The sequence below is a fragment of the Takifugu rubripes genome, chromosome 12, assembly GCF_901000725.2.
Source record: "Takifugu rubripes chromosome 12, fTakRub1.2, whole genome shotgun sequence".
In the NCBI taxonomy this organism is placed as follows: Eukaryota; Metazoa; Chordata; class Actinopteri; order Tetraodontiformes; family Tetraodontidae; genus Takifugu; species Takifugu rubripes.
In genome coordinates this window covers 13086319-13111939 of record NC_042296.1, presented here as the reverse complement: position 1 = coordinate 13111939, position 25621 = coordinate 13086319, and the positions used below count along the sequence as shown (strand labels likewise).

Here is a 25621-nt window from a genome sequence, read left to right as displayed (position 1 = left end):
AAAAAAGTGGAATCAGCCTGTGATCGATGAGGCTCGTGGAGGTGATCCCCCCTCCTCCCTCCCCTCTCCTCCCCCCTCTCCCTCCTCCCCTCCCCCCTCCCCTCTCCTCCCCTCTCCTCTCCTCCCCCCTCCTCTCCTCCCCCCTCCCCTCTCCTCCCCCCCTCTCTCTCTCCCCCCTCCCCCCCTCTCCTCTCCTCTCCTCCCCCCCTCCCCCCTCCCTCCCCCTCTCCTCTCCTCTCCTCCCCTCTCCTCCCCCTCCTCTCCCCCTCTCTCCTCCCTCCCCTCTCCTCCCCCCTCTCCTCTCCTCTCCTCTCCCCTCCCCTCCTCCTCCTCCTCCTTTCCTTTCCTCTCCTTCCTCCCTCTCCTCTCCTCCCCCCCCTCCTCCCCTGCCCTCTCCTCTCCTCTCCTCCTCTCCTCCTCCTCTCCTCCTCCTCTCCCTCCTTTCCTCCTCTCCTTTCCTCTCCTTTCCTCTCTCCCTCCTCCTCTCCTCTCCTCTCCTCCTCTCCCTCCCCGTATTAGTGGTAGTAGTAGTAGTAGTACTAGTAGTAGTAGTGGTAGTACTAGTAGTAGTAGTGGTAGTACTAGTACTACTCAGTGTGTGGGGTTCATCAACACACCCCACGGCCTCTGTGTCTGGTGAATAAATAAGGAAGAATTAGTTCCTAATTGTTCGTTAATATTTGCATCTCGTTTTCATGCAGATGAAGATCAAACAAGCCTCTGATGTCATCATCTTTCCACAGCAGCGTCTCCATCCCAGTCTGTCCACAGGAGCCTCCCCAGGGAAGGCCTTTATTAAAATCCTGTTATTACCACTCCTCATGTTATACGTCGTGTTATTACCACTCGTCATGTTATACATTGTGTTATTACCACTCGTCATGTTATACGTCGTGTTATTACCACTCGTCATGTTATACGTCGTGTTATTACCACTCGTCATGTTATACGTCGTGTTATTACCACTCATGTTATACGTCGTGTTATTACCACTCATGTTATACGTCGTGTTATTACCACTCACGTTATACACGGCACGGTCAGAATGGGACCAAGAGCAGAAGATTCCACTTTGGTGAAACTTCCTGGTTCCATCTAGAAGCTTGATTGTTTATCGTTGGGAGGTGGGGCCACTTTCAACATAAGATCAAAGCCCCACTTCCAAGGGGCTTTGATCATAAAGCAGCTTTATGCTTGTACTGCTGCTGCCTCATATCAACTATTACAGCTTTACTGGTCCAAACGTTTGAAAGTTGAACAACCTCGTTCCAAGAACATAAAGATCCGTCCACCTCAAGACTCTCACCAACTGATCCGGTATCCCAGGTAAGGGGCATTAGTGGCTGTACGTCAGATCTGTGGGGCAGAGATCTGGTGGTGATCTGGTGCACGATGAATTTGTGCACGTTCCTCAGGAATTTATACGCATAAAGTTAGTAAAATAAGTCACCAGATCCAGTCACGGACCACCGATACTGGATCAAGGACCAGTTGGTTGCAGGAATGTTTTCAGGATGATCCTGATCCAGCTGCTTTCAGCTTAGATCATAAAGCAACTTTGTGCATAAAGCTTCGTTCCGGATCCTTTACTGGGTCACTGGTCCAAACATTTAAACAGGGAGACGACAGATCCCTCAAAGCGCCTCAGTGATCCCCACCAGACGTGACCAACTCGTTCCAGGTAATCGAGTTAAGGGGAGTATTAGTGGGTGTACCTGTGGGGCGGAGATCCGGAGATTCTGGCGGAGATCCGGAGATCTGGCGGAGATCCGGGTGTAATTACACGTAAACGTCTCGGCTAGAAAGAAGGAACCAAAATTCATCATTTCCGCTACCTTCCATCGACTCAAACCCGCAGATCCCAGCTCGGTTCTGCTCGGTTCTGCTCGGTTCTGCTTCCCACCGTTGATTTCCCTCCCTGCTGGAACTGAACGGGTTTACCTGGGAGGAATCCCGGGAGGTGGCGGCTCCACAGGCCCCCCCTCCCGTGGGGGGAGGTGGGTCATTATAAGTGCCGACGCCCGCTGGTCCCTCTAACGGGCTCATGTGTCTCCTCTGAAGGTTCCTCCAGCCGAGATCAAGATGAACAGAACTCTCTTCTACCTGCTCGCAGTCGGACTCTGCTGCGCCATCGGTGAGTTTGGGTTTTCTTTGATCTCTTTGATCCGTTTTTTACGGATTTGGAAATGGACTTTTAAAAATTGCTGCTTCGGAAGAGTTGGCGATAAAATGTGCGTCTAGAATAAATGTCACATCCAGAAAAGATGCTTTTGTTGTTCTGAAATAGCATCTTCTCCCATTTCTCCCATTTCTCCCAACTTCTCCCGTTTTATGACGTTTGCCTGTTTCTGGAGCCTTCGGGCACAAAACTCACCGAACAAGTTTCATTTGGATTCACACTTGTCTCCTTTACTTTTTATAAATGTAAATGCAGCTTTTGCTGGGTGCGATCTGGGGATTTTTGTTTGTTTTGTTTTTTTACTGCGTGCGTGCGTGCGCGCGTGCGTAAGGTGGGGTGTTTCTCACACTTATCTAGCGGCTGCGGATTCTTCATGCAGCAGTGTGATCTGATACATTACGATAATGAACCTTTAATGGACTTTTGTTTGACATGATTGCACCAATTATTTGCTGAAAGGGTGGTTTTGATCCGAGCAGCCCCCCAGGTCCAGTCCCAGTTTAGGGCGAGGCCGTCCGGGTCCTCGCAGACGTTCCTAAAAAGCTCAGTCGTGTCTCAACCTGCCAGCTGCTCCAGGAATTCCTCAGCCTGGAACATAAAGTGGGTCCGGACACACAGCCCCCGAACTATTGTCCCGTTTCCTCTGTTATGTGACCGAGGCGGCTCTGGTTCGGCCCACGCCCTTCTGACCGATATCCAGGATGTCGTTGATGACAAATGTGACTTCGACAGAGGAAAAGTCTTTCAGGCTTCTTGTTTTTGAGGTTTTTCCAGACGATAATTACACGCTGAAGTACACAAAGAACAGGAATCTTGTTGGGATCTGACTAGATCACACAGGTGATCTAGTCACCAACCTCCGCAGGGACAAAGCCTGACAAGCCAATTCTTATTGGGGATTTTTAATTAATAATTGCTAAATTCTCTAACATTCTTTCAATCTCCCTTTTTCATAAGAAAAAAAAAGGATAGCAGGAAGTTTTCCAGGGAACTTGTCTGATGAGATTAATATTAGCAATGATTTTGATTACGCTACGTTGCGTAATTGAGTTGAGGCCTTTTGTAACCTGTGAAACGTGTCAGTAAATGTCTTTAGTTTAGATAAAAGCACCTTGTTGGATGTGAACATGACAACATCTGCACCATTAAAATGTTCTCACGCTTCTGCCGCTTGGCTGCACCTGCGGTGAACCGACACTAGAGGGCAGCAACGCTCAGCGCTTCCCGACCAACTGGCGCGACTCCCAGTGTCACGTGCTGGTTTACTGGTCATTTGTGGTCATTTGTGGTCATTTGTGTGGTTAAGACGTTCACACCCGTTAGAACTGAAGAATCTTCTCCACTGATTCTCTGGAGTATTTAAATCTCATTTTTAACTCTCTAAAATCACATTTATTTGCAACGTGCCACATGAAACTGAGCTAAACTCTTAATTACAGTATAATTGATCCTGTGTGATCAATAACTAGTGAACAACCAACGTGGCGGCCCCTGAGCAAGGTGCCAGGAGCCCCCAGATGTGGGGAGCAAAGGCTGATCCTGGTCCTCCCGACTCACCACATAAACATGGGGAATGTTCACGGGTTGTGGCAGAGCAGCAGTGTCACATGACACATGATCACATGATGATGCTTTTGTTCTGTGTGCGAGTGCGACGCCCAGTTGTGGTCCAATACAGGGCTGAATCACATATTATGATTTAGTTTTGGACACACACCACACCACACACACACACCCACACACACCCACACCCACACACACACGCACACACACACACACACAAACACACACACACACACCACACACACACAGTAGAACTTGAGCCATTACATTGACTTTAACTGTTTTTTAACTGTTGTTGGTGCTTCTCTAACCCTTCTCCCGTGGTTCCATTTTCACCACTAAAGCTCTCCATTTTTGGAGCTCGTTAGGTCACTGGAGTTTGAGTTGTGTTAAGATGCCACGTTCATTGAACCTGTTGACGCACATCTTGTAAAGACGAGTTTAAAGACTCTGAATACAGCAGATGTAGAGCTAACAGGCTAGCTTTAGCAACAACAACATATAAGAGGCCAGCGGAGCACCATCCCATCATTAACCCGTGACTGGATTGTCACTATTTCCTTGTGGTTTGCATAACAACATCTAAAACAATGTTGTGTATGAGGAATGAGGATGAGCAAATGTCTTTGTCTCAACTAACAAGGCGTAAACCACTGACCAGTGCAACAGGATTCTGGGCTGGTTCCTGTGTGAGAGGCGTGTTCAGTCTCCCTTGAATCTCAGATGTCATTTTGACATTAATTCCTCGAGGTTTTCTCAGCAAACATCCGGTCGCTGGCAGCGTTGTGTCAAACGCCGCCACAGATCCTCACAACTAGTCTATTACTAGTTAATCAGGATGAACCCAGCACTGCTGTGTTCATGGTTAAGACTGAACTTGTGGAGAGATCTTAACTTACACTTGTAAAAGGTCATCGTCCTCTAGTCCAACCTGTTCAGGAATCATTCTTGATGATTGTCTTTTAATATAATGTTAATTTAAATGTGAATCTTGTGCCGTGCTAACGTCTCTGAGCCCTCTCCCCCTCCACGCCAGGTCAGGGCCTGCAGTGCTACAAATGCGATTATGGGCTTCTGGTCGCTGTGCTACACCACAAAGTCACCTGTGGCGCAGGCGAGTGGTGCTTCAGCGGGGTCGGGGAGGCAGGTAACGCACGGCGTGGTGTGAAATATGCGTGGCGTGATGTGCAGCGTGTTACAGCGGCGTGTCCTGTGCTCGCTCCCCTGCAGCGAGCTTCGTGAACATCATCAAGAAGGGCTGCCTGGCCGAGGCCAAGTGCAACAAGACCGTCAACGTGAACTTCCCCCCCAGCAACACCAATTCCACCGTTTACACCATGACCGAGACGTGCTGCAACACCAACCTGTGCAACGGCGCCCCGGGGCTGCCCGGGGGGTCCGGCGTGGGCGTGGCCTTGGCCACCATCGCTGCTCTGTTCCTGACCCGGGTCCTGGGGTGAAGCCCAAGAGGAGTGTTGGCGCAGTGCCGGAAACACCACGGGGGGAGGGAAGCTCCGGCGTTCCGCTTCAGGCCCGTCTGAGCCGGCTGCCGACCCGTCCTGCTGCTTTTGGGTCACAGCCTTTATTGTTCAAATACATCTGTTACAATCTTAAAGGTGGATTCTGGTATTTTTTCCTGTCATTAAACACTTAAGCTTAGTCACATCGACTCCGTAACACAAAAATGACGTTAATCTATGACCTTTTGTGACGACTTTAAAGCTTTCTGACGTTTTATTCATGTTTCTTTCATGTTGTAATTGGCTGGTTAACGTGTGTTTACGGCGTCTTCCTGCATGTCTGCTGAACGTATGTACGGTGAATCTAGAGACCATGGTTTAAAGGTGTCTTCTCCATAAATCAAGTATTAGATGAGTTTGAGACTCCTGAGGCTGTTTGGGTCAAACCCAAGAAAAACCATAAGACAGGGAAAAAGGGAAAAGGAAAAAGGTAAAAGGGAAAAGGGAAAAAGGGAAAAGGGAAAAGGGAAAAGGGAAAAAGGGTTTTCCATAAATTGGCCGCGTTGACATGAAGAGAAATAAACACGAAACGAGGGAAACGTTCTTCTGTGTCGTTTCAGTTCTTTTTTCTTTGACATCATTCTGCTACAGAAGACAGAAGCTGTTGGGGGTGTTTTCAGCCACCTTGAAACAGGTGAATCAGGGTGTGGAGCTCAGGAACACAATGCTCGCCGCTCTGCCCTCAAATCACAGCTGAGTTTCAGTACAAGCTGCAGTTTTCCCTGGTGAAAACGTCTTTTTTTCTGTTTCTATCAAGTAGGGGAAACATTTTCAATCCTGACATTTGTCTGAACAGCGGGCGTTAATCATCTCTTTGATCTCTTTGAAGTCCTCAGGTGGCTGCTGAGTCAAGCGTCAGGTATTCTCATAAACACACAGACCGATGTCGTCACTTTTGACCATTTTCAAGAGGATAAAAAGACAGGAAGAGGAAAGTTCCGTTAGAAATTTGAAGTCAAGGCTTTTTATAGATGGAGACTGATACAATTATATAAATGTTCACTACAAAACATAAACAAACCAACCATAGACATATTTCATATATTCTCAAGTCACCTTTTGTGTTTTTAAATTCATCTTTTCCCGTCGATGAAAAACCTCCCCCTCCCGTCCTGAATTTGACCGTCTGTAAATTTCAACACGTCTGATTTCCTAAGCAGCAGGTGTGTGTGCTGTCTGTGTCTGCTCCTCCTCTCCTGACAGAGCTTATATCCAGATATTGACACAACCGCTCAGAATAGAGGAGGACATCAGTCGTTGCTCTGCCTTTCAGCCATTTATTTCACCAGCCTGAAACATCTGACAATTTTGGGTGTTTAAAGCAACTTTTGAGGCTCAAATAAAAGGGTTTTGCAGCCCGACACGGGGGGAAGGACCCAAATCTCCCTCAGTGACATCGCACTTCACATTCACATTCCTGAACATTTTCACTAACGCAGGGACAAAAGGCAGCAGCAAAACCCCTCCCCTCACTTGTCTCCTATAAAGTGTCGGGCTGTTCCAGACCACTGGCTCAGTCTGACCAACACACAGGCATCTCAGCACCTGCTTGGAGGATCCAGAAACCTGACAAGAGTCCAGCAACACAAGATGGCAAAGATCCTGAGTGCCACCATCGTCGCGGTTGCATTGTTGGTCGTAGGTAAGATTCAGAGATATTTTCTCATCTGTAAATGGAGCGTTTACAAATGTGTGTTTGATCTGACAAAGGAAATTCTCCCTAAATAGACGTCTGACAGCTTTTCCACTTCATTTAGCTTTTAGAGACCTTTTGCTAAAATCTGAAACTCAACATTTTCGTCAGGTCACGAAGGAATAAAACAGTTGATTAAAGCCTTTAAACTGAGGCAGCTCATTTTCTGACTCTAAAGTGAATATTGCCTTAACGTTCCCCTTTTCCTTTCTTTCAGTCAACTCGCTGACGTGCAACCAGTGCAAATACGGCTTGGCAGGGTTCTGCCTCAGCAATTCTGAAGTGATGTGCTCGACCAATACCAGCGTTTGCTTCACTGGAAAAGCGAGTAGGTGGGCCGCTCAATCCCTCTGCCTCCTCCACTCAGGCAGCTACACACTAGCACACCCAACATGGGACCAACCTCACGCCATCTGCATGGCTTTGCTCCAACAAACATCCCTTTTTCTAGCTCACGTGTGAATTCCCGTCTTTCCTCCCCCAGCGTTCCCATCCATCTCCAGCTCCGTGGGCTTCAACATGCAGGGCTGCAGAGAGCCGACCGGCTGCAACACACCACCAACGGAACCATCCTGGGGGTCCACTACGAGACCAAACTGGACTGCTGCTCCACAGACAAGTGCAACCCGGTGACAGTCAGCGGCGCCCCGGCCACCAAGGTGACCTTGGCTGGCATCAGTGGCGCCGCCCTCTTGGCCTGTGGTGTGGGGAAGCATGATGTGAAACATGAAGGGATTCTTCCTGCTGCTCTCGTCCAGATCTCAGGGGTTTAAAAGTCACAACACTTCACATTAAAATGATATTTTCCACTGGACAATTGACCCAGTTTATGGTTAAAGGATTGAAATCTGTGATTGCTGAGACATTTCTGTGCCTGTTAACTCACACTGTCCTTCTTCAAAACTTGTTGCTACACAATAAAAAATATTAAATGAAAAAAGGAATTTGCATCAACTGTCCTCTTGAATTTTATATCGTGTTCTCGATAATAAAAGTGGATAGAATTAAAACTAAATTCAGGGCTGGCCTCCAAAGTGTGTTGTGTGCTCTTGAGCAAGGCAGAGAAATAACTGCATCATGACATTTGGTTTTTTTAAAGAACCACACTGAAACCCAAGTGATGAACTGTGGGAATGCTGGAGGAACCAGAACAGCTGGTTTAGGGTTTGGTTCCAGCTTCAGGAGGTTTCAATTGAGAGAGCAGGAATGTTCCTCTCATTCCGAGACAGAACTCAGGATGCACATCTGAAAATCCAAATCAGGTTTTGGACAGCGTAATTCCCACAATTTAGAAACGGAGCCAACGACATTGTGACGGTCATAAAGTAAAAGTATATCAGCTGTCCCAGCCTTTATTTGTCCACATTAGAAGATTAGTGCTATTTGCTTTGTGTGTTTTGCTGTAGTGTAACTTCTTTGGTAAAGGTGGAACTAACGACGACCACTGTTGACCCTTCTCAGTCTGTTTGATCAATGGCTGCTTGTTATTTGGTGCTTTACATTTATTCGCTGTATGTTTTGATTTTGAAGTGCAGGAGTTGCTCAGGACACTTTTCCTGTAGTTGGCAGTAATGGTGGCTGGAAGGAGTTCTGTCTAATCTGCGTCTCCTCCTGGCCTTCAGCAGAGGGTGGAACAGGCGAGCCGGCAGCGAAGCTGCAGGAACAAGACAACCGGTTGATCCGGAGGTCCGGAAGGAAGACACAAGAAAAAACAGAGAGGGAAGAGAAGGAGAAGAGAGAGAGAAGGGAAAAAAGCACACAAATGGTGCACTTTGGCTCAGAAAATAGTGCCCATTTCAGTCTGTTGGCGTCATCAAGCCGGAGAGTTGGGGCTCATTTGTCTGTTGCTCTCACAGCACCATTTAAACAGATTCAATTTGATTGTTTTTGATCCTCGCAATCCAGATAAATTTCTGCTTTGGCTCCGGATTTGAGCAGGAATGTGAACAGGAAGTATCGATGGGAATTGTGCAAATGTGATTGTTTTATGAGATAACCGCAGTTTCCTGATTAGGAACTTCTACCTGACACTCCTACCACCCACTGTGGGGTATTTTTAGATTTTAGATAGTGTTTTTATCTGCTTTTATTTGTTTTTTTAGTTTTACCTTGTGAAACACTTTCAAAATCTTTTGGTTTTTTTAAATGTGCTTTATAAAAAAAAGTGGATTGGGTATAACCTTATACTGTGACTTGTTACTCTAAAGAAATTACTCTAAACTTTGACCGTGTGTGATTAATCAAAGATTTGTCTGTCAATCATTCTGTCCTTATTTGTTCAGATTTATTTACTAGATTTGTTTAACATTTGATGAGTTTTAGTTAAACTAGTTTTAAAGAGTAATCTGTCACTTGTGTGCCTGAATCAGCTGATTGTCTTTCACCACAACCTTCTTTTCATGATTCAACACCGTCAAATTAAGCAGAGATCCACCCAGACTGAGTCAGTGGTGCTGCACCCCAGACGACATGATGCCGCTAATCACAAAGGTTCAGACGTCCTCATACGGATGGAACAGGGTGGAACAGGGTGGAGCCACTGTAGTTCCCATTTAGGGGATGATGTGTGTTTACCTACCAACGTCACTGCCCTCAAGAGTCAAATAAATGCAGAACAAGTGGAAGGAACTTTACATTCAAATGAGAGAATTGAAAAAAGATAAGAGAATTCTTCTTCTTCTTCACCTCTGCTAAACCAGGAAGTCCTGTTGAAATCCGGCCCTGACAACATGGCACACAACTGAACATTTAAAGAAAAACAATCGCTTTCTTCCTTCGCGACATCGCTTAAGGCTGCTGGTCGCTCCATGGCCCTGGTGAACTGCAGTCGTGTGAGGATCAGACCAAGACCCCAACCTGTGCCCCAGCTCTCCTCTGAGCATAATAGACAGATCAGTCTTAAAGCCCAAGTTGAGTCTTTAAATCCAGCCGTCAGCCTTGATTGGACGATTTTTTGTTGTTCACAACGGTTGCTATTTCAACCATAGTGTCTTCTACCAGTGAGTGACCTCACAACAAGTACGACACTGACCCACCGCCTGCCCCATCATCCTGTGGTCACCAAGAGCAAGGACACAGGTTGGGGAGGCAGGACAACGTGTGCTGTCTCGCTTTGTAGGACATCTCTCACTAGGAAACCCCCCAAACATCTGAAACACCAGTCTGTTCTTGTTGTGGTCACAGATTGTGGTCTTGAAGCACCCCAGACATCAGATTGTAGGTTGGTGATTATTTCACTCCACAAGGAGTAAAGATGCCTGTTGTTGCAATCACATTCCCACAATTGGCCACGACAGTCTTAAGGGTCTGTTGGGTCAGGGGCGGGTTTAGAGGCTGTTTAGTCCGATCCTGTCGGGCTTCTCTCACTCTTGGCAACAAGTGATGATAGGCTGCAGGGTGTGTTTAGGGTGTGTGTAGTTTCATACTCGCAGTGTGAACGACAAATAAAATTGTGTTTTCTGAACGTGGCACGAGCCCAACTTAAGATAAGCTGGGAGTTTACCAAGCAGAGCTATGAAGACGTTGAAGTGTCAAAAAAAAGCCATAGGTATGGGATCGGCCACACATACACACACATCCATTCATACGTATTATATACATGTGTATAAGGGTCATTGTACACACACATCTGCCCCAGTGGCTCCAGAGACACGTGCATTCATGCCCCTTTGCACTGAGACTTGTGAACATCAGTGATGATGGTAATAAGAGCCACTTCAGCACTGAAACAAGCAGCCACAATCAACCAAATCTGCCTTCAGCCCCCTGTGAACCTTTCACAAGTGTGACACTGCAGCCACAGTTTGTCATTAAGATCGCTTGTGTGCTAAGAACGTGTGCCTGTGTGTAATGTGTGCACGTTATAGTCTGTAACTTGGTGTACGGTTAGTCAGACCAGGACACTGTAACCCCACTACGCTACGCCAAGACGTAAGGGCCAACCAGCCAGTGGACAACCACAGTCCCTCCCCAGGGCAGAACAACAGACTGACAATGAAGACCCCGCCACCTCATCAGGAGCATGCAGGCGTTTGTAGGGGGTCATACAGGCACGTGGAGGCCACACACAATTTGTGTGACTTGTTCTACGGATATGACATCAAAGTTCCAAAACCAGACCTCCATGGGTCGATAAATTGGATTTCCATTGATAATTATTATGATTTGTTGTAGTGAGCACATTCAACTATATAAAGAATCAAGTATTACTCTATCTAGTATGTTATTTTTAGTGTTCCCTTTATTTTTAAACAGTGGTAAATGTGTATAAGTCCGTAAGGACCTCGCGAGTCGCCCGCAGGCTTGTTGTAAAATGAGCTCAATAGCGGCACTTCTCAGTGAGCTGCACTCTATTTATTTTATTATTTCTATTCTTGTTAAATCACACCTACATGTGAATTGGAAATGACAATATATTATTATTTTTTGCACAACAGTGTGCTCGAAGACAAAGGGAACTGATGTAATCGCCGCCCTCTCTGATGTTCAACTGCAGGCATCTACAATGGTAAGAAGAGTGTCGCGATGTCCGTGAACTTGGCCGACCTGTTGGACCGTGAACTTGGCCGACCTGTTGGACCGTGAACTTGGCCGACCTGTTGGACTGTTAGTCTGAGGGTTCTGCCCAGGATCTTAGCTGTTCCTAGGACTGCGCTCTTCTGGACAGATCTCTGATGTGGTTCCTGGTATCTGCTGGAGCATCTGCTCAGCTTGTGGGTTACTGCCCCTAGTGTCCCCATCACTACTGGGACCACTGGTGCATTCATGCCCCACATTCTCTCTATCTCCTCCTTCAGTCCTCGGTACTTCTCCAGCTTCTGCTGTTCCTTCTTCCTGATGTTGCTATCACTCGGGATTGCTACATCCATCACCACCACTGTCTCCTGGTGTTTATCTACCACCACTATGTCAGGCTGGTTGGCCACCACCATCTTGTCAGTCTGGATCTGGAAGTCCCACAGGATCTTGTCCTGCTTGTTCTCCAGCACTTTTCTCCACCTGGACCCTGGGGCCTCCAGTCCATACTCAGATGTTCCTGTCCACTATGCCAGCCACCTGGTTAAGCCGCTCCATGTATGCTTTCCTGCTAACATCTTGCACCCTGCTGTGACATGCTGGACTGTCTCAGGGGCGTCTCCACACAGCCTCCACCTGGGGTCTGGTCTGGCCTGGTCTGGTCTGGTCTGGTGGACCCTGGCCTCTATTGCTCTGGTGCTCAGGGCCAGTTCTTGTGCAGCCTTGAGTAGAGCCTCTGTGCTCTCTTTCAGTCCGGCCTTTTCCAGCTCCTGGTAGGTTTTCTGGATATCAGCCACTTCCTCAATTTGTTGGTGGTCCATTCCATGCAGGGGCTGATCCTTCCATGATAACCCCTCAGGTTCCTCCTCCTTGGTGGACTTTTGTTGCCTGGGGCATTCACTCAGCAGTGGGTCAGTGGGGGCCATCTTCTTGATGTATTCTCGGAGGCTTGTTGTTTTCTCCTGGACAGTAGTTCAGACACTAACCCTAACCATTACTAGTCCTCGGCCCCTTCCTTTCGCTTCGTGTTCAGCCTCAGGACTCTGGACTTAGGGTGAAACCCTCGTGCATGGTGAAGAGCTTCCTGGTCTTGATGTCAGTGGCTTGTATCTCTTCCAGTGGCCAGGGTATTATGCCAGCAGGGTATCTGATTACTGGCAGGGCGTAGGTGTTTAGGGCCTGGATCTTGTGCTTACCATCCAGCTGACATTTCAGGACCTGTCTTAACCTCTGTAGGTATTTGGCTGTGGCTGACCTCCTAGCTGCCTCCTCATGGTTACTAGCTGCCTCCTCATGGTTACTAGGTGCCTCCTCGTGGTTACTAGTTGCCTCCTCATGGTTACTAGGTGCCTCCTCGTGGTTACTAGTTGCCTCCTCATGGTTACTAGCTGCCTCCTCGTGGTTACTAGCTGCCTCCTCGTGGTTACTAGTTGCCTCCTCATGGTTACCATTTGCCTGCGGGATTCCCAGGTATTTGTAGCTGTCCTGCTGTACCCTGCTGTAGCTGTACCCTTCAGGTAGTTCAACCCCATCAGTTGCGATCCCCTTTCCTCTTCTAGATATCATCCGCCCACATTCATCTAGTCCGAATGACATCCCGATGTCCTTGCTGTAGATCCTAGTGAGGTTAATCAGAGAGTCGATGTCACGCTCGTTCTTGGCATACAGCTTGATGTCATCCATACTTAGTTGTGTTAGAAGGCTGACTTCTCTCCATGCCACCAAGATTTTAGTGTGTGTGTGTGTGTGTGTGTGTGTGTGTGGTGTGTGTGTGTGTGTGAAATAGCAGGAATTTTTACAGCCATTTCTTGTAAGCACTTCCACCTCCAGGAATCGAAAACGGAACTAGTAGAACCTGTTTTGTATAAGGTTTGTATCTGATAAATAGCGGCTCTGTCATCCCCCAGCTTTTCACAAGCACCTCATCTCCATTGAGACCGACAACGATGAGTTTTCCTTTGCAGAGCAATCATTTTTCTGGGAGTCATTGTTGCAGGTAAGTTAAAAATGCATTTTTGAATGGAAAATGAGCGACCAAAAAAAATATGTCAAAAATCCGAGATTTTGTTTTAAATGGAAATTTTTAGAGGTATGTATAATGTATTTTGTATATTTATAATTGATTGTTATAAATATCTTTGTAAAGGATCATGTCCTCATCAATGTACGTTATGTTGTTTTACCTTTACAGATGACCAATATTATCGACCCCTACTGGTATTATTAGTCAACATTGGCAGTAAAATGTAATATCGGAAATTATTGTTATCAGATTTACTTTTGTAATGATGCAACTTTTACACAATCTGCTCATATTTTACATCAAACTCTTCAGCTACTGTACTTCTCTCACTCAAAATTTTAGATGTGATGTATCGTTTTGGATGATATTTATGTTTATCTTACCACATCAGTGCATACTTGGATTGTGGAAAGTGTGCATAATGTGTGTAATGCAAACACAAGATATTGATGCTCGTCATTTGGTTTTTTTAGCAGGGGGAAACCCCATATGGTATCCATATTGGAAATTAAGAAGGGACAATATCGGGAAAAAATTAAATATTGAACATCCCCATTTACATTAGTCATCTCCAGAACCATGAAGAGGACACAAAGCTGGTCCAACACAATCGCCTGAGACCAAAAATCAATGAAATAAAGTCAAGAGAAACTTTGATAGAGAGTGCATCTAACTCTAAACATCGAGGTTTCTGTAAGGGCAAAACTACTCAGCCCAGTTTCCTTGTAGCTATTGCACCATAAAGTAATGTGTATGCTATGTTGCTGGGCAAGTCACAAACGGTTTTTATGTCTCTCTTTTATGCAGCGCAATGTTTGACCTGCAACCTTTGTGTATTTGGAAGTTCGGGGCACTTGTTCGAATGAAGGGTAATGTCACATGTGATAATCGGACCTCCAGCTGCTTCAATGCACAAGCAAGTAAGTTAACGCACTCAACATGCTTGATGTTCAGATTCACTGTAGCCAATAATGGATAATTTCTCCATCATGATAAGGCAGGACAGAAAACATCCATCAACACAAATTCACTAAACATTTTGGATATTTAGAATATACACATGGGCTGAGCGAGCATATTTCTATTGCTTTCAACATATTGAAAGACACCTTTTCAGTTGAGAATTGACACCAAAGTTCAGATTATGGTCATTGTAAATGTTTTATTTACTGAGATATTTTTGTCTTCAGACATCACAACCGCAAATGCAACGGCATCGCTCTCCCTTGGAACCGGGGGATGCGTGAACTCGTTCGTCTGTGGGAGCTCAAGTGGTTCCATTCTTGGTTTCGACTATAACGTCAGTGTCAAGTGCTGTAATACAGACCTATGCAACGGCGCCAGCTCCCTCCAGCTGCCTCTGATTGTGACTCTGTGTTTCGGCACCCTGACGTCTCTGTGGGTCATGACGTAGAGCTTTCTACCATGTAGTGTACTTTAACTCTACCTTTTTCCTCTCTCCATGCCTTGAAATGCTGTGCAGTAATCTGATTATCTCTGATTATTATTCTGTGTGTGGGGTCTTTGTTAATTTAAACAAAAAGAATGTGAAAATATTGAAGGGTTTTACGCAAAATTTTCCTGATATCTATGCAAATAAAGAATTACAGCACATTTCTCTGTTGCAAATGTGTTTCCGAAGTGTTTTCTCATAAACAGGATAAACCAGGCATGTCTGGGACCTGTAAACTACTGTAAACTACACTCACTGGCCACTTTATGGGCTACAGCTTGCAAATACAAGGTTGGACCCGCTTTTTACAGTCAGAATGCCTTAAATTCACTTACAACAAGGTGTTGGAAACATTCCTCAAAGATTTTAGTCCATATTGACATGATGATCAAGTTGCAGATTTGTTGTTTGATGTGAATCTCCTGTTCCACCACATCCCCAAAGGTGCTCTGTTGGACTGAGGTCTGATGGCTGTGGAGGCCACTGCAGCACCACCACGTCACCTGTGAAATGTGTTGTGCTTTCAGATTGCAATGGTTGCTCATTTGGGTTTATGTTGCTTACAATTTAACAATGAAAATGACTACAAACCAACAATGATTTACTCTACTCTCCTCTCAAATTCAGCAGTTTCACAGATAAAGCAAATGGACCATTTCCAGTTGCATAAGAGAATTATGACAAAGGAGCATGAGAGAACTTCACAGCCATGGTTATCATCAATAGTGTGTGTGTGTGTGTGTGACTGAGTATGTGTGTGTGTGTGTGTGTGTGAGTGTGATTGAGTGTGTGATTGAGTGTGTGACTGAGTATGTGTGTGTGTGCATGAGTGTGTGTGTGTGTGTGAGTGTGTGTGACACTGAGTGAGCATTTGAGCGTGTGTGTCAGAGGGAGGGGGAGAAGGGAGAGACGGGGAGATGACAGAGACAGGGAGAGACAGAGAGAGGAGAGAGACAGAGAGAGAGGGGGGGAGAGAGATGTAGGGGGAGAGAGAGAGACAGAGAGAGGGAGGGGGAGAGACAGGAGAGAGGAGAAGGGAGAGACAGGGAGAGGGGAGGAGACAGAGAGAGAGGGGGGGGAGAGAGAGGGAGAGACAGAGAGAGGGAGGGGGAGAGACAGAGAGAGGGAGAGACAGGGAGGGAGGGGGAGGGGGAGAGAGGGGAGGGGGAGAGACAGAGAGAGGGAGAGACAGAGAGAGGGAGGGGGAGAGAGAGGAGAGACAGAGAGAGGGAGGGGGAGAGAGACAGAGAGATGTAGGGGGAGAGAGAGAGACAGAGAGAGGGAGGGGGAGAGACAGAGAAAGGGAGAGACAGGGAGAGGGGAGAGACAGAGAGAGAGGGGGGGAGAGAGATGTAGGGGGAGAGAGAGAGAGAGGGAGGGGGAGAGACAGAGAGAGGGAGGGAGAGAGACAGAGAGAGGGAGAGACAGGGAGAGGGAGGGGGAGAGAGGGGGAGGGGGAGGGGGAGAGACAGAGAGAGGAGAGACAGAGAGAGGGAGGGGGAGAGAGAGAGACAGAGAGAGGAGGGGGAGAGAGGGAGAGAGAGAGAGGAGAGACAGAGAGAGGGAGGGGGAGAGACAGAGAGAGGGAGGGAGAGAGACAGAGAGAGGGAGGGAGAGAGACAGAGAGAGGGAGGAGGAGAGACAGAGAGAGAGACAGAGAGAGGGAGAGACAGAGAGAGAGAGGGGGAGAGAGAGAGACAGAGACAGGGAGGGGGAGAGACAGGGAGGGGGAGGTCTGTTTGTTTCTGGAGTAGGGGATGGACAGGTGTGTTCAGGTGTGCCTTGGCCACTCCTCTGTCTACCCACACTGGTGGTGGTGGCAAGTTCAGGGTTGTTGGGTCCCAGCTCCTTAACAATGATTTTCTTTTGCATCGTCCTTTTTGGGAACGGGTTAGATAAATAAGAAGCCATATATTTAACTTTTTGTCCTAGCATACACGATTAGCCATTTCGCTGCACTGCTGTTGGCAGAAAGTCATGGTGAATGAAAAGCTGGTGTAATGTAGTTTATTTAATTCATATTCTAAGTAGGTACATACTTGTGGGTTAAAAGTGACATTTAGAACTGAATTTGTTAGAATTCAGTTCTAAATGTCCAGCCAGGTGGGGGGACAGGGTATCCCTCTGTTGTCACCATATTTAGGGATCAGAACAAGGTTCAGAGCACCTCAGACACAGTTGCATCTGTTAACCTTAATATGCTGTTTAACTGACACTTATATTACAGAAACAACTTTTTTATTCTAACTAAATCATATGACTCTCAGGTCTGACAAACCCGTGTTGTTCACACTTTACAGCCACATTAGTACTTTCCCCACATGCCACCTGTCACCAGCTTAATCACAACAAGGAAAGCAACAGATTTTAAGAGACGAGTCAAAATGATATAAAGTGAGATGTCATTTACTGGTTTAAAAAAGGATATTAGAGCAGGGGTTAGCAACCCAAAATGTTTGAAAGAGCCATATTGAACCAAAAAACAAATCTGTCTGGAGCCGCAAAAGATTGGAAGCCTATATAGGGCTTATTATGAAGGCAACACATGCTGTAAGTGTCTATATTAGCTACATTAGCCTACTATCAAAATGATTAGTAGGCTACAAATACATAATGAGCATTCATGATGAAATGTTTATTTTCCCTGCAGCATCCTGGAGAGAATGAGGCACCACGTGACCAGCTGCTGTACGATGGCGCTTTAAGTTTAACTTCCATTATAATGAGATGTTGAAATTAAATATTTATTGTAAACATGTTTACAGCATTGGAAACCGCTTGTCATGTTTTTCCTCCTACAGAAATTATATTAAAAAATATATATTCACACCATCTTTTTCCATTTCATATTTTTTAAAAGCTCTTGGGAGCCACTAGGGCGGCGCCAAAGAGCCGCGGGTTGCCGACCCCTGGTCATTTAGTGACATCTAGTGGTCAACAGTCACATTACAAGTAACCGTCACCCCCCAACATTGCATGTTGAGAAGTTATCATGAAAATCTGCAACTCTTCTCAGCTACCAACTTGATATCAACCTGCTACTAATCTGCTCTCAAGCTCTAACCTGCTACTAACCTGGTCCCAGCCTGCTACTAACCTGCTACTAACCTCGTCCCAGCCTGCTACTAACCTGGTCCCAGCCTGCTACTAACCTGGTCCCCACCTGCTACCATGGCGGCTGTTAGGGTTCTCTCCTGGAACCAAAGCCCAAATGGTCCCTGAAGTGAATAAAAGGTTCCTTTACACTAAGTCTCACACTAAAATATTCACACAACCTCAATAACGAGGTGGACAATTTATGTGAGGAAAGATTTTCTTGTTTGATATGAAAAGTGAGGAAATAAATAAACTTAAAGCAGATATTCAACAGAAACCTCTAACATTTGCTTCTTCCTGGGCAACAGAAAGAGAAGCTAAATGATCTTGTAGTTCACCAAAAGGCTAAAGTGAGTGTTTGGCGGCTAAAGTGAGTGTTTGGCGGCTAAACGTGACATGACACGGAGAGGGCGTGATGGCGTATTTACAATAAACTTTGAAGGAACGTTTCACCCCAGATTGTAAGTGTACAACACCTTTGAGCAAGATCTAGTTTTGCTTTATTGCGAGTGCTCTGTATTTTATGGTATTCGCAGGCTCCGTGCCCCCGGGGGCGGCAGCCCTTCCTCCCGCCAGCCCGTTGTTTCGGTCCACAGCGACTCTCTGCCAGCTCGCTCGGCTTTTTTTCGCGTGGTGCCGCAGCAGGAAATGGGGGGGGAGCGGTGCTGAGTGTAGCTGCTGCGTGTGAGGGACACCAGGACCGGGAGGGAGAACGAGCAGACGCGCGTAACCGCCCGTAACCACGCCAGGTCGGTAGAACCGCTCAGCGCCGTTTCCCTCTCCGGGCTCTCGCCTCCGCCCGTCGCGGAGCTGCTTTTTCGGCTCCGGAGTCGAAAGCGAGCGTTCGAAGGCGCCACTTGGAACTTTCCCTCACCAATTCTCGCATGTTTTGGCTCTTTTCTAGCGCCAATAAAGGGCCCGACAGCAACAGGTGAAGATGAGCGACGCGACTCAGCCCAAAATCGAACTTTTTGTGAAGGTGAGCAACTTGACGAGAACGTCCAGAAAGAACGCGGGACAGGATGCGACATTTTTGTGACACATTTGCGTGTTGTGTGTGTGCGTGCGTGTGCGCGCGAGAACTTTACTTTTTCCGGTTCCATGACTCCTAGAAAACTAAGGGTTTGTTCTAAATTCATGAATAAGAATTTAGAACAAACTCCAAACGTGTCTGACTTGATGGTACGAGACTAAAAGCGCGGAGTCATCAGACATAAAGAAGATAATCTAATCTAATGCACGTTGAGATGATGAACTAGTGACTTTAATCTATGTTTAGTATATTGGCCAGTCAGGTTAATCTCATTTGGCTGGTCCTAAAATAACCTGCAGAAATGAAGCAGCTTTCTCTGCCGGGGGTTTTCATAATGGTTCCTCTGTGAACGGCCGCTCCAACCTTTTCCTGTATCGTGGGTGAAGATGCTCTTGTAACTTCTCTAAACCTTGTTTTCAGATAACCATCAGGTCAGAGAGGCTCCGTCAGACTGGTTACTGACTGTAGATAAGACCTTATTTTGCTGAAGATTAGAGACCTAACCCTTCAACTAAACATATAGAGGGAGAGAACATAAGAAATATGGCTCCCTGTGGCCATACCAGAATATTTTAAAGCTATATGGTCAATTCCTACAAAGCACCTGTAAGAATCAGATTTAGTAAATTGGTCCTTTTAGCCCACCAATCAACCAGAAATCAAAGATGCCGTAAACTCCAGTCTCTTCATTCGTCCACAGGTTTATTTAAATGTTTATGCAAATTAATGGAGACGCAGACACCAATGTGGGAGAAGTCGACATAATCTATTCAAAGCTGTGTGAAGTGGCCCAAATCCACTTTCACCTCTATTGAGAGCCGCGCTGCAGCCGATCCTCCAGTTCTTCTTTGGACTGGAGGATCGGCACCATAGTGACTTCTGTCTGCACCAGTTAGCAGCTTCAGGTCAAAGAAACCCTAGAAGAATTAAAACAAGGGCATGTTTTCTACCCTCCCAGGCAGGGAGTGATGGTCAGAGCATCGGCAACTGTCCCTTCTCCCAGCGCTTGTTCATGGTGTTTGTTGTGGCTGAAAGGAGTGACTTGACGTCACCACGGTCGACATGAAGAGGTGGAGCACCATGTGACCGCCTGTGCTGCGGGTTTCTGTTGGCACGGCATTGCCATGCAGTGGACACAGCGGGCCGGGACACCTTTGATATGTTTCATTTCTCGCCTGATTGGTTTTTGGGTTGTGTTTCTAGGAAAGCCAGAGATCCTGAAGGACCTGGCGCCGGGTGCTCAGCCTCCCTTCCTGCTTTGTGGAGGAAGCGAAGTGAAAACAGACACCAACAAAATCGAGGAGTTCCTGGAGGAAAAACTCTGCCCTCCAAAGTCATTATATATATTTTTTAATCCTTTTAAACTAACGAGATCAATATAAAGTCTGTTTTCTTGTTATTTGGGGCTGGTCTTACACTCTTTCCTCACCAAACAAGCCTTTGACATTTCCAGGTATCCTCGACTGGCTGCTCGGAATCCAGAGGTCCAATACAGCTGGCGTGGACGTCTTCTCCAAATTCTCTGCATATATCAAGAACTCCAACCCCCAGACCAATGAAAGTAGGTGGATCGAATGTTTTATCTCACTGTCTGAGATCAGTCGTCACCAAATGAGCTTATTCTGTTCTGGTGGATTCGAGTTCATGATGTACCTGCTGATGGGACCTTTTACATGTTCAAATAAGCTGCCAGAAATGTTACGGCACCCTGTGTAGATAGCAGCTAACGGCCCCTCGGTGCCCAGCAGGGGACTGTGGGGGCCACGTGAAGCCTTCAGCGTCCTGAGCACCCCGGTGCACTCCGTTCTTCCCTCCATCAGTCCCCTGATCCTTCCCCGTTCTCAACAGGCACATGAGGGTTTTATTCCCGAACCTCTGCGTCTCTTGTTCTTCAAACATACCTTTGTCATAATCTTTGGCTCATCATAGCCAAGAGTTCTGTTTTAACCTCGTTGGACCATAGGACCTGTTTCCATGGTGCACGGGGGCTTTTCCTAGATGGTGTTAGGCTCTGGCTTCATGTCAAGTGCCTGCAGAGAGTTTTGATTGTAACTGATGCTCCATAAATAAAAGCAAACTGAAATTTATGAGTGTGCACCGTCCCCAGGACCAAGTCAAACAGGGGTTCTGACTTGTTTGCCTAGAGAATCCTACGAGCACATCTCTTAGCCTCCAGAGAGCAGCTAACCGCTAAGAGGAACCCAGGGCTGCTGATGGTTGGCTGACTGCTGGGTTAAAGTTAACCAACTTTAAGCGGCTTTTCATATTTATTTTTATGCCCTTTGGTGATCCATTTCTTTTCTACTGTTTAATCTTTCCTATGAACTTGACATGTATCGGTGCCCAAACATTTGCATGTAGGAGAAATGTGTCTTTATAATTGTAAATGAGTAATTAATTGTGTTCAGCTTTAGAGAAAGGTCTGCTGAAGGCGCTGAAGAAGCTGGACGACTACCTTGGTACCCCGCTTCCTGACGAGGTCGACCAGAATAGCTCCGACGATATCATTTCCTCCGCTCGTCCCTTCCTGGACGGCCAGGAGCTCACTCTCGCCGACTGCAACCTGCTGCCTAAGCTGCACATTGTGAAGGTAATCTTTAAGCTTTAAGATGGGCAGCCTGCTGGGAAACAAAGGTTCTAGAGCCCAGTGGTGCTGAAGGGTCAGGGCTAGGGCTAGGGTCAGGGTTAAGGCTAGGGTCAGGGCTAGGGTTAGGGCTAGGGTTAAGGCTAGGGTTAGGGCTAGGGTTAAGGCTAGGGTTAGGGCTAGGGTTAAGGCTAGGGCTAGGGTTAAGGCTAGGGTTAGGGCTAGGGTCAGGGCTAGGGTTAGGGTTAGGGTCAGGGTTAAGGCTAGGGTCAGGGCTAGGGTTAAGGCTAGGGTTAGGGCTAGGGTTAAGGCTAGGGTTAGGGCTAGGGTTAAGGCTAGGGTCAGGGTTAGGGTTAAGGCTAGGGTTAGGGCTAGGGTCAGGGCTAGGGTTAAGGCTAGGGTCAGGGTTAGGGTTAAGGCTAGGGTCAGGGCTAGGGTTAAGGCTAGGGTCAGGGTTAAGGCTAGGGTTAGGGCTAGGGTCAGGGCTAGGGTTAAGGCTAGGGTTAGGGTTAAGGCTAGGGTTAGGGCTAGGGTTAAGGCTAGGGTTAGGGCTAGAGTTAAGGCTAGGGCTAGAGTTAAGGCTAGGGCTAGGGTTAAGGCTAGGGTTAGGGCTAGGGTTAAGGCTAGGGTTAGGGCTAGAGTTAAGGCTAGGGCTAGGGTTAAGGCTAGGGTTAGGGCTAGGGTTAAGGCTAGGGTTAAGGCTAGGGTTAGGGCTAGGGTTAAGGCTAGGGTTAGGTTAAGGCTAGGGTTAGGGTTAAGGCTAGGGGTCAGGGTTAGGGTTAAGGCTAGGGTTAGGGCTAGGGTCAGGGCTAGGGTTAAGGCTAGGGTCAGGGTTAGGGTTAAGGCTAGGGTCAGGGCTAGGGTTAAGGCTAGGGTCAGGGTTAAGGCTAGGGTTAGGGCTAGGGTTAAGGCTAGGGTTAGGGCTAGAGTTAAGGCTAGGGCTAGGGTTAAGGCTAGGGTTAGGGCTAGGGTTAATGCTAGGGCTAGGGCTAGGGTTAAGGCTAGGGTTAGGGCTAGGGTTAAGGCTAGGGTTAGGGCTAGGGTTAAGGCTAGGGTTAGGGCTAGGGTTAAGGCTAGGGTTAGGGTTAAGGCTAGGGTTAGGGCTAGGGTTAGGGCTAGGGTTAAGGCTAGGGTTAGGGTCAAGCCCAGTGGTGCTGAAGGTTTTCTCCTTGCTCTTTCTCCTGCTCCCCAGGTGGTGTGTTTAAAGTACCGCAGCTTTAACATCCCTCAGTCTCTAACAAACCTTTGGAGGTACCTGAATGCTGCGTATGCCAGGGAGGAGTTCTCCTCCACCTGCCCCGTGGATGAGGAGATCCACATTGCCTACTCGTCTGTTGCTAAAGCTCTCAAGTAGGACGACAGCAGAATACAAGAGCCTGAACACAGCAGCAGAGCAGAAAGCTAAACACTCTGCAAGCTACATGTTTCATCTCCTTTTCTCCAATTCTTTTTGTTCACATCACATTTATTCCATGCCTCAGTAAAATATAATTCACTGGTATCACGTTATACTGCTGGTTGGCTTGAATGGTTTTGGTGGTGTTCCCCCTTAGAGGGATGATTGGCCTTTTGATTGGATCCCCTAACCCCTGACCTCACCTACCCCTAACCCCTGACCACACCTACCCCTATCCCTGACCTCACCTACCCCTACCCCTACCCCTGACCTCACCTACCCCTACCCCTAACCCCTGACCTCACCTACCCCTAACCCCTGACCACACCTACCCCTACCCCTGACCTCACCTACCCCTAACCCCTGACCTCACCTACCCCTACCCCTGACCTCACCTACCCCTAACCCCTGACCTCACCTACCCCTACCCCTAACCCCTGACCTCACCTACCTCTAACCCCTGACCTCACCTACCCCTACCCCTACCCCTGACCTCACCTACCCCTACCCCTGACCTCACCTACCCCTACCCCTACCCCTGACCCTCACCTACCCCTACCCCTGACCTCACCTACCTCTACCCCCTGACCTCACCTACCCCTACCCCTACCCCTGACCTCACCTACCTCTAACCCCTGACCTCACCTACCCCTACCCCTGACCTCACCTACCCCCTACCCCTACCCTGACCTCACCTACCCCTACCCCTACCCCTGACCTCACCTACCCCTACCCCTGACCTACCTCTAACCCCTGACCTCACCTACCCCTACCCCTGACCTCACCTACCCCTACCCCTACCCCTGACCTCACCTACCCCTACCCCTACCCCTGACCTCACCTACCCCTACCCCTGACCTCACCTACCTCTAACCCTGACCTCACCTACCCCTACCCCTGACCTCACCTACCCCTACCCCTACCCCTGACCTCACCTACCCCTACCCCTGACCTCACCTACCCCTACCCCTGACCTCACCTACCCCCCACCCCTGACCTCACCTACCCCTACCCCTGACCTCACCTACCCCTACCCCCTGATTTGGTCGTACACGCTCGCTCTGCGCCCTTTACTTTCTCAAGTTATGTACTTTAGCCGTGGTTGCTAATTTGAAAGGGCTCTAAATTCACTCTCATCAACCTGCATTTCCTGTCCTGCGTTTACTTGTGGGAGTTTCAGGGCAAAAGCCGCCTACTAGTAGCATCAAAGCTTTTGTGCTCCCGCTCAGCTGCCGTCATCAGTTATGGATAAAAGAAGGAAAAGGGTTCTTTTAAATCTTAGAGGGTGCTGGACTGCAGAAACCCTCCATTTATCTTCAGTTGTTCTTATTGTGTCCCATGGAGGAAGGGGGCGCTTCCGCTTGGCCTCAAGAAAAGGTCCTGCTTTTGAGATGCAGGTTTACAGTTGCAGAGACAGGAAATGGCTTCAATAGACACCAGCTTCCTGTTTCTGTGCTCCGTCAGCAGCCGTGAAAGATTACTGAACAATACGCAGCGCGTATGCAAGTAACTGGGGGCTCGTCACTGCAAACTCATGCCGGTAAAGAATCCCCCTCGAAGGTGTGGAAAGGCCTGTTCTCTCACATCCCCTGTGACGTCAGATGACTCCGCCTTAGAGTTTGGGCTCCAACAGGGAGCCTGGAGATGTGATACCATTGAATCCCTTTGACTGAACATGTTACCATGAAGATTTTACAAGATGGTTTTAAAATCGGATCATTGGCAACATCTGGCGCCACCGTTAACGGACTAAAATAGAAAAAGGAACCCCAAGTGCCATTTAAACTGAGCCCAAATTACAATTTTGTACTGAGACTTTAACTTTATCAGCCAACCAGCAGTTTGATTTCTCTTTCTTTTTTATTATCTGCTGATGAATTGTTCTTTGGATTAAAGCAATAATGATGTGTGTTGTGGTCTTTTTTACACGGACTCTCATCTAAAGGGGTTGTTTGTAAAAACAGGGACCATCAAACACGATCTGGTTCTTAAAATGCTACTTTTATTCCAATGTTTGTGTCGCATGAAGACAACCCAATGATCTCAGCTGTAGCTTGACCCTGGGAATTACAGGAAACCCGCTGAGACGTTCCTATTTAATCCAAAATGAACGGAGCGACACGGTCATGGAAATGGTAACGCTAGTACACAGAAGAGTTGTTGGCTGCTGATCATGTGACGTAAATTTATCCTGTAAGACGTCGACACCTCGACTAGGACGATTCTCCAGCAGGAGAACGTGGATCTGGGCTCTTCAACACTGATGGCAGAGAGGGGCTGAGGCCCCCGAGGGTCAGGCCAGCAGCAGAACCAGAGCGGCCAGCAGCCAGAGGGCCACGCGGCCCCGGCCGACGGCCGTGATGGACCCGGCGCCGTTGCACAGGTCTGTGTCGCAGCACACGTTGGTGTAGTTAAAGTAGAGGCCGGAGGCGTATTTCTGGCCGCTCACGCCACACTGGGAGGGGACGGCGCAGCTCTTCTCATACATGCTCACCTGGAGTGATCCTGTAGGTCCGGGGAGATGGGAGCAGGAACACCGGGATTAATCCAAAAGAACCTCAACTAA

At 47.6% G+C, this 25621-nt stretch overlaps 2 protein-coding genes and 1 pseudogene across 4 annotated transcripts in view; 2 read left to right on the top strand and 1 right to left on the bottom strand.

Annotated features, from left to right (window-relative positions):
* Positions 1 to 1217: 1217 nt before the first annotated feature.
* LOC115251863 (sperm acrosome membrane-associated protein 4-like) lies at positions 1218 to 5209 on the top strand. Its single transcript, XM_029845604.1, has 4 exons — positions 1218 to 1326; positions 2062 to 2134; positions 4779 to 4889; positions 4973 to 5209. Exons 2-4 carry the CDS (start codon positions 2083 to 2085, stop codon positions 5200 to 5202), a joined length of 393 nt encoding a protein of 130 aa, XP_029701464.1. The 5' UTR covers positions 1218 to 1326; positions 2062 to 2082; the 3' UTR covers positions 5203 to 5209.
* A 13558-nt stretch (positions 5210 to 18767) lies between these two features.
* LOC115251857 (chloride intracellular channel protein 1-like) lies at positions 18768 to 23168 on the top strand (annotated as a pseudogene).
* Positions 23169 to 25035: 1867 nt separating this feature from the next.
* LOC105419566 (ly-6/neurotoxin-like protein 1) overlaps positions 25036 to 25621 on the bottom strand; it is a 3503-nt gene continuing 2917 nt past the window's right edge. For all 3 annotated transcript variants that reach the window (XM_029845549.1, XM_029845547.1, XM_029845548.1), the window contains one exon: positions 25036 to 25560. In XM_029845549.1, coding sequence (XP_029701409.1) covers positions 25349 to 25560 — 212 coding nt within the window. In that variant the 3' untranslated portion in view covers positions 25036 to 25348. The remainder of the gene's footprint in view (positions 25561 to 25621) is intronic.

Bases quoted from the DNA above. Each gene is read 5' to 3' on its own strand.
- LOC115251863 (XM_029845604.1), top strand. From the start codon at position 2,083: ATGAACAGAACTCTCTTCTACCTGCTCGCAGTCGGACTCTGCTGCGCC. The intron at 2,135-4,778 runs GTGAGTTTGGGT...CCTCCACGCCAG, and splicing joins CGGACTCTGCTGCGCCATCG to GTCAGGGCCTGCAGTGCTAC. The intron at 4,890-4,972 runs GTAACGCACGGC...GCTCCCCTGCAG, and splicing joins CAGCGGGGTCGGGGAGGCAG to CGAGCTTCGTGAACATCATC.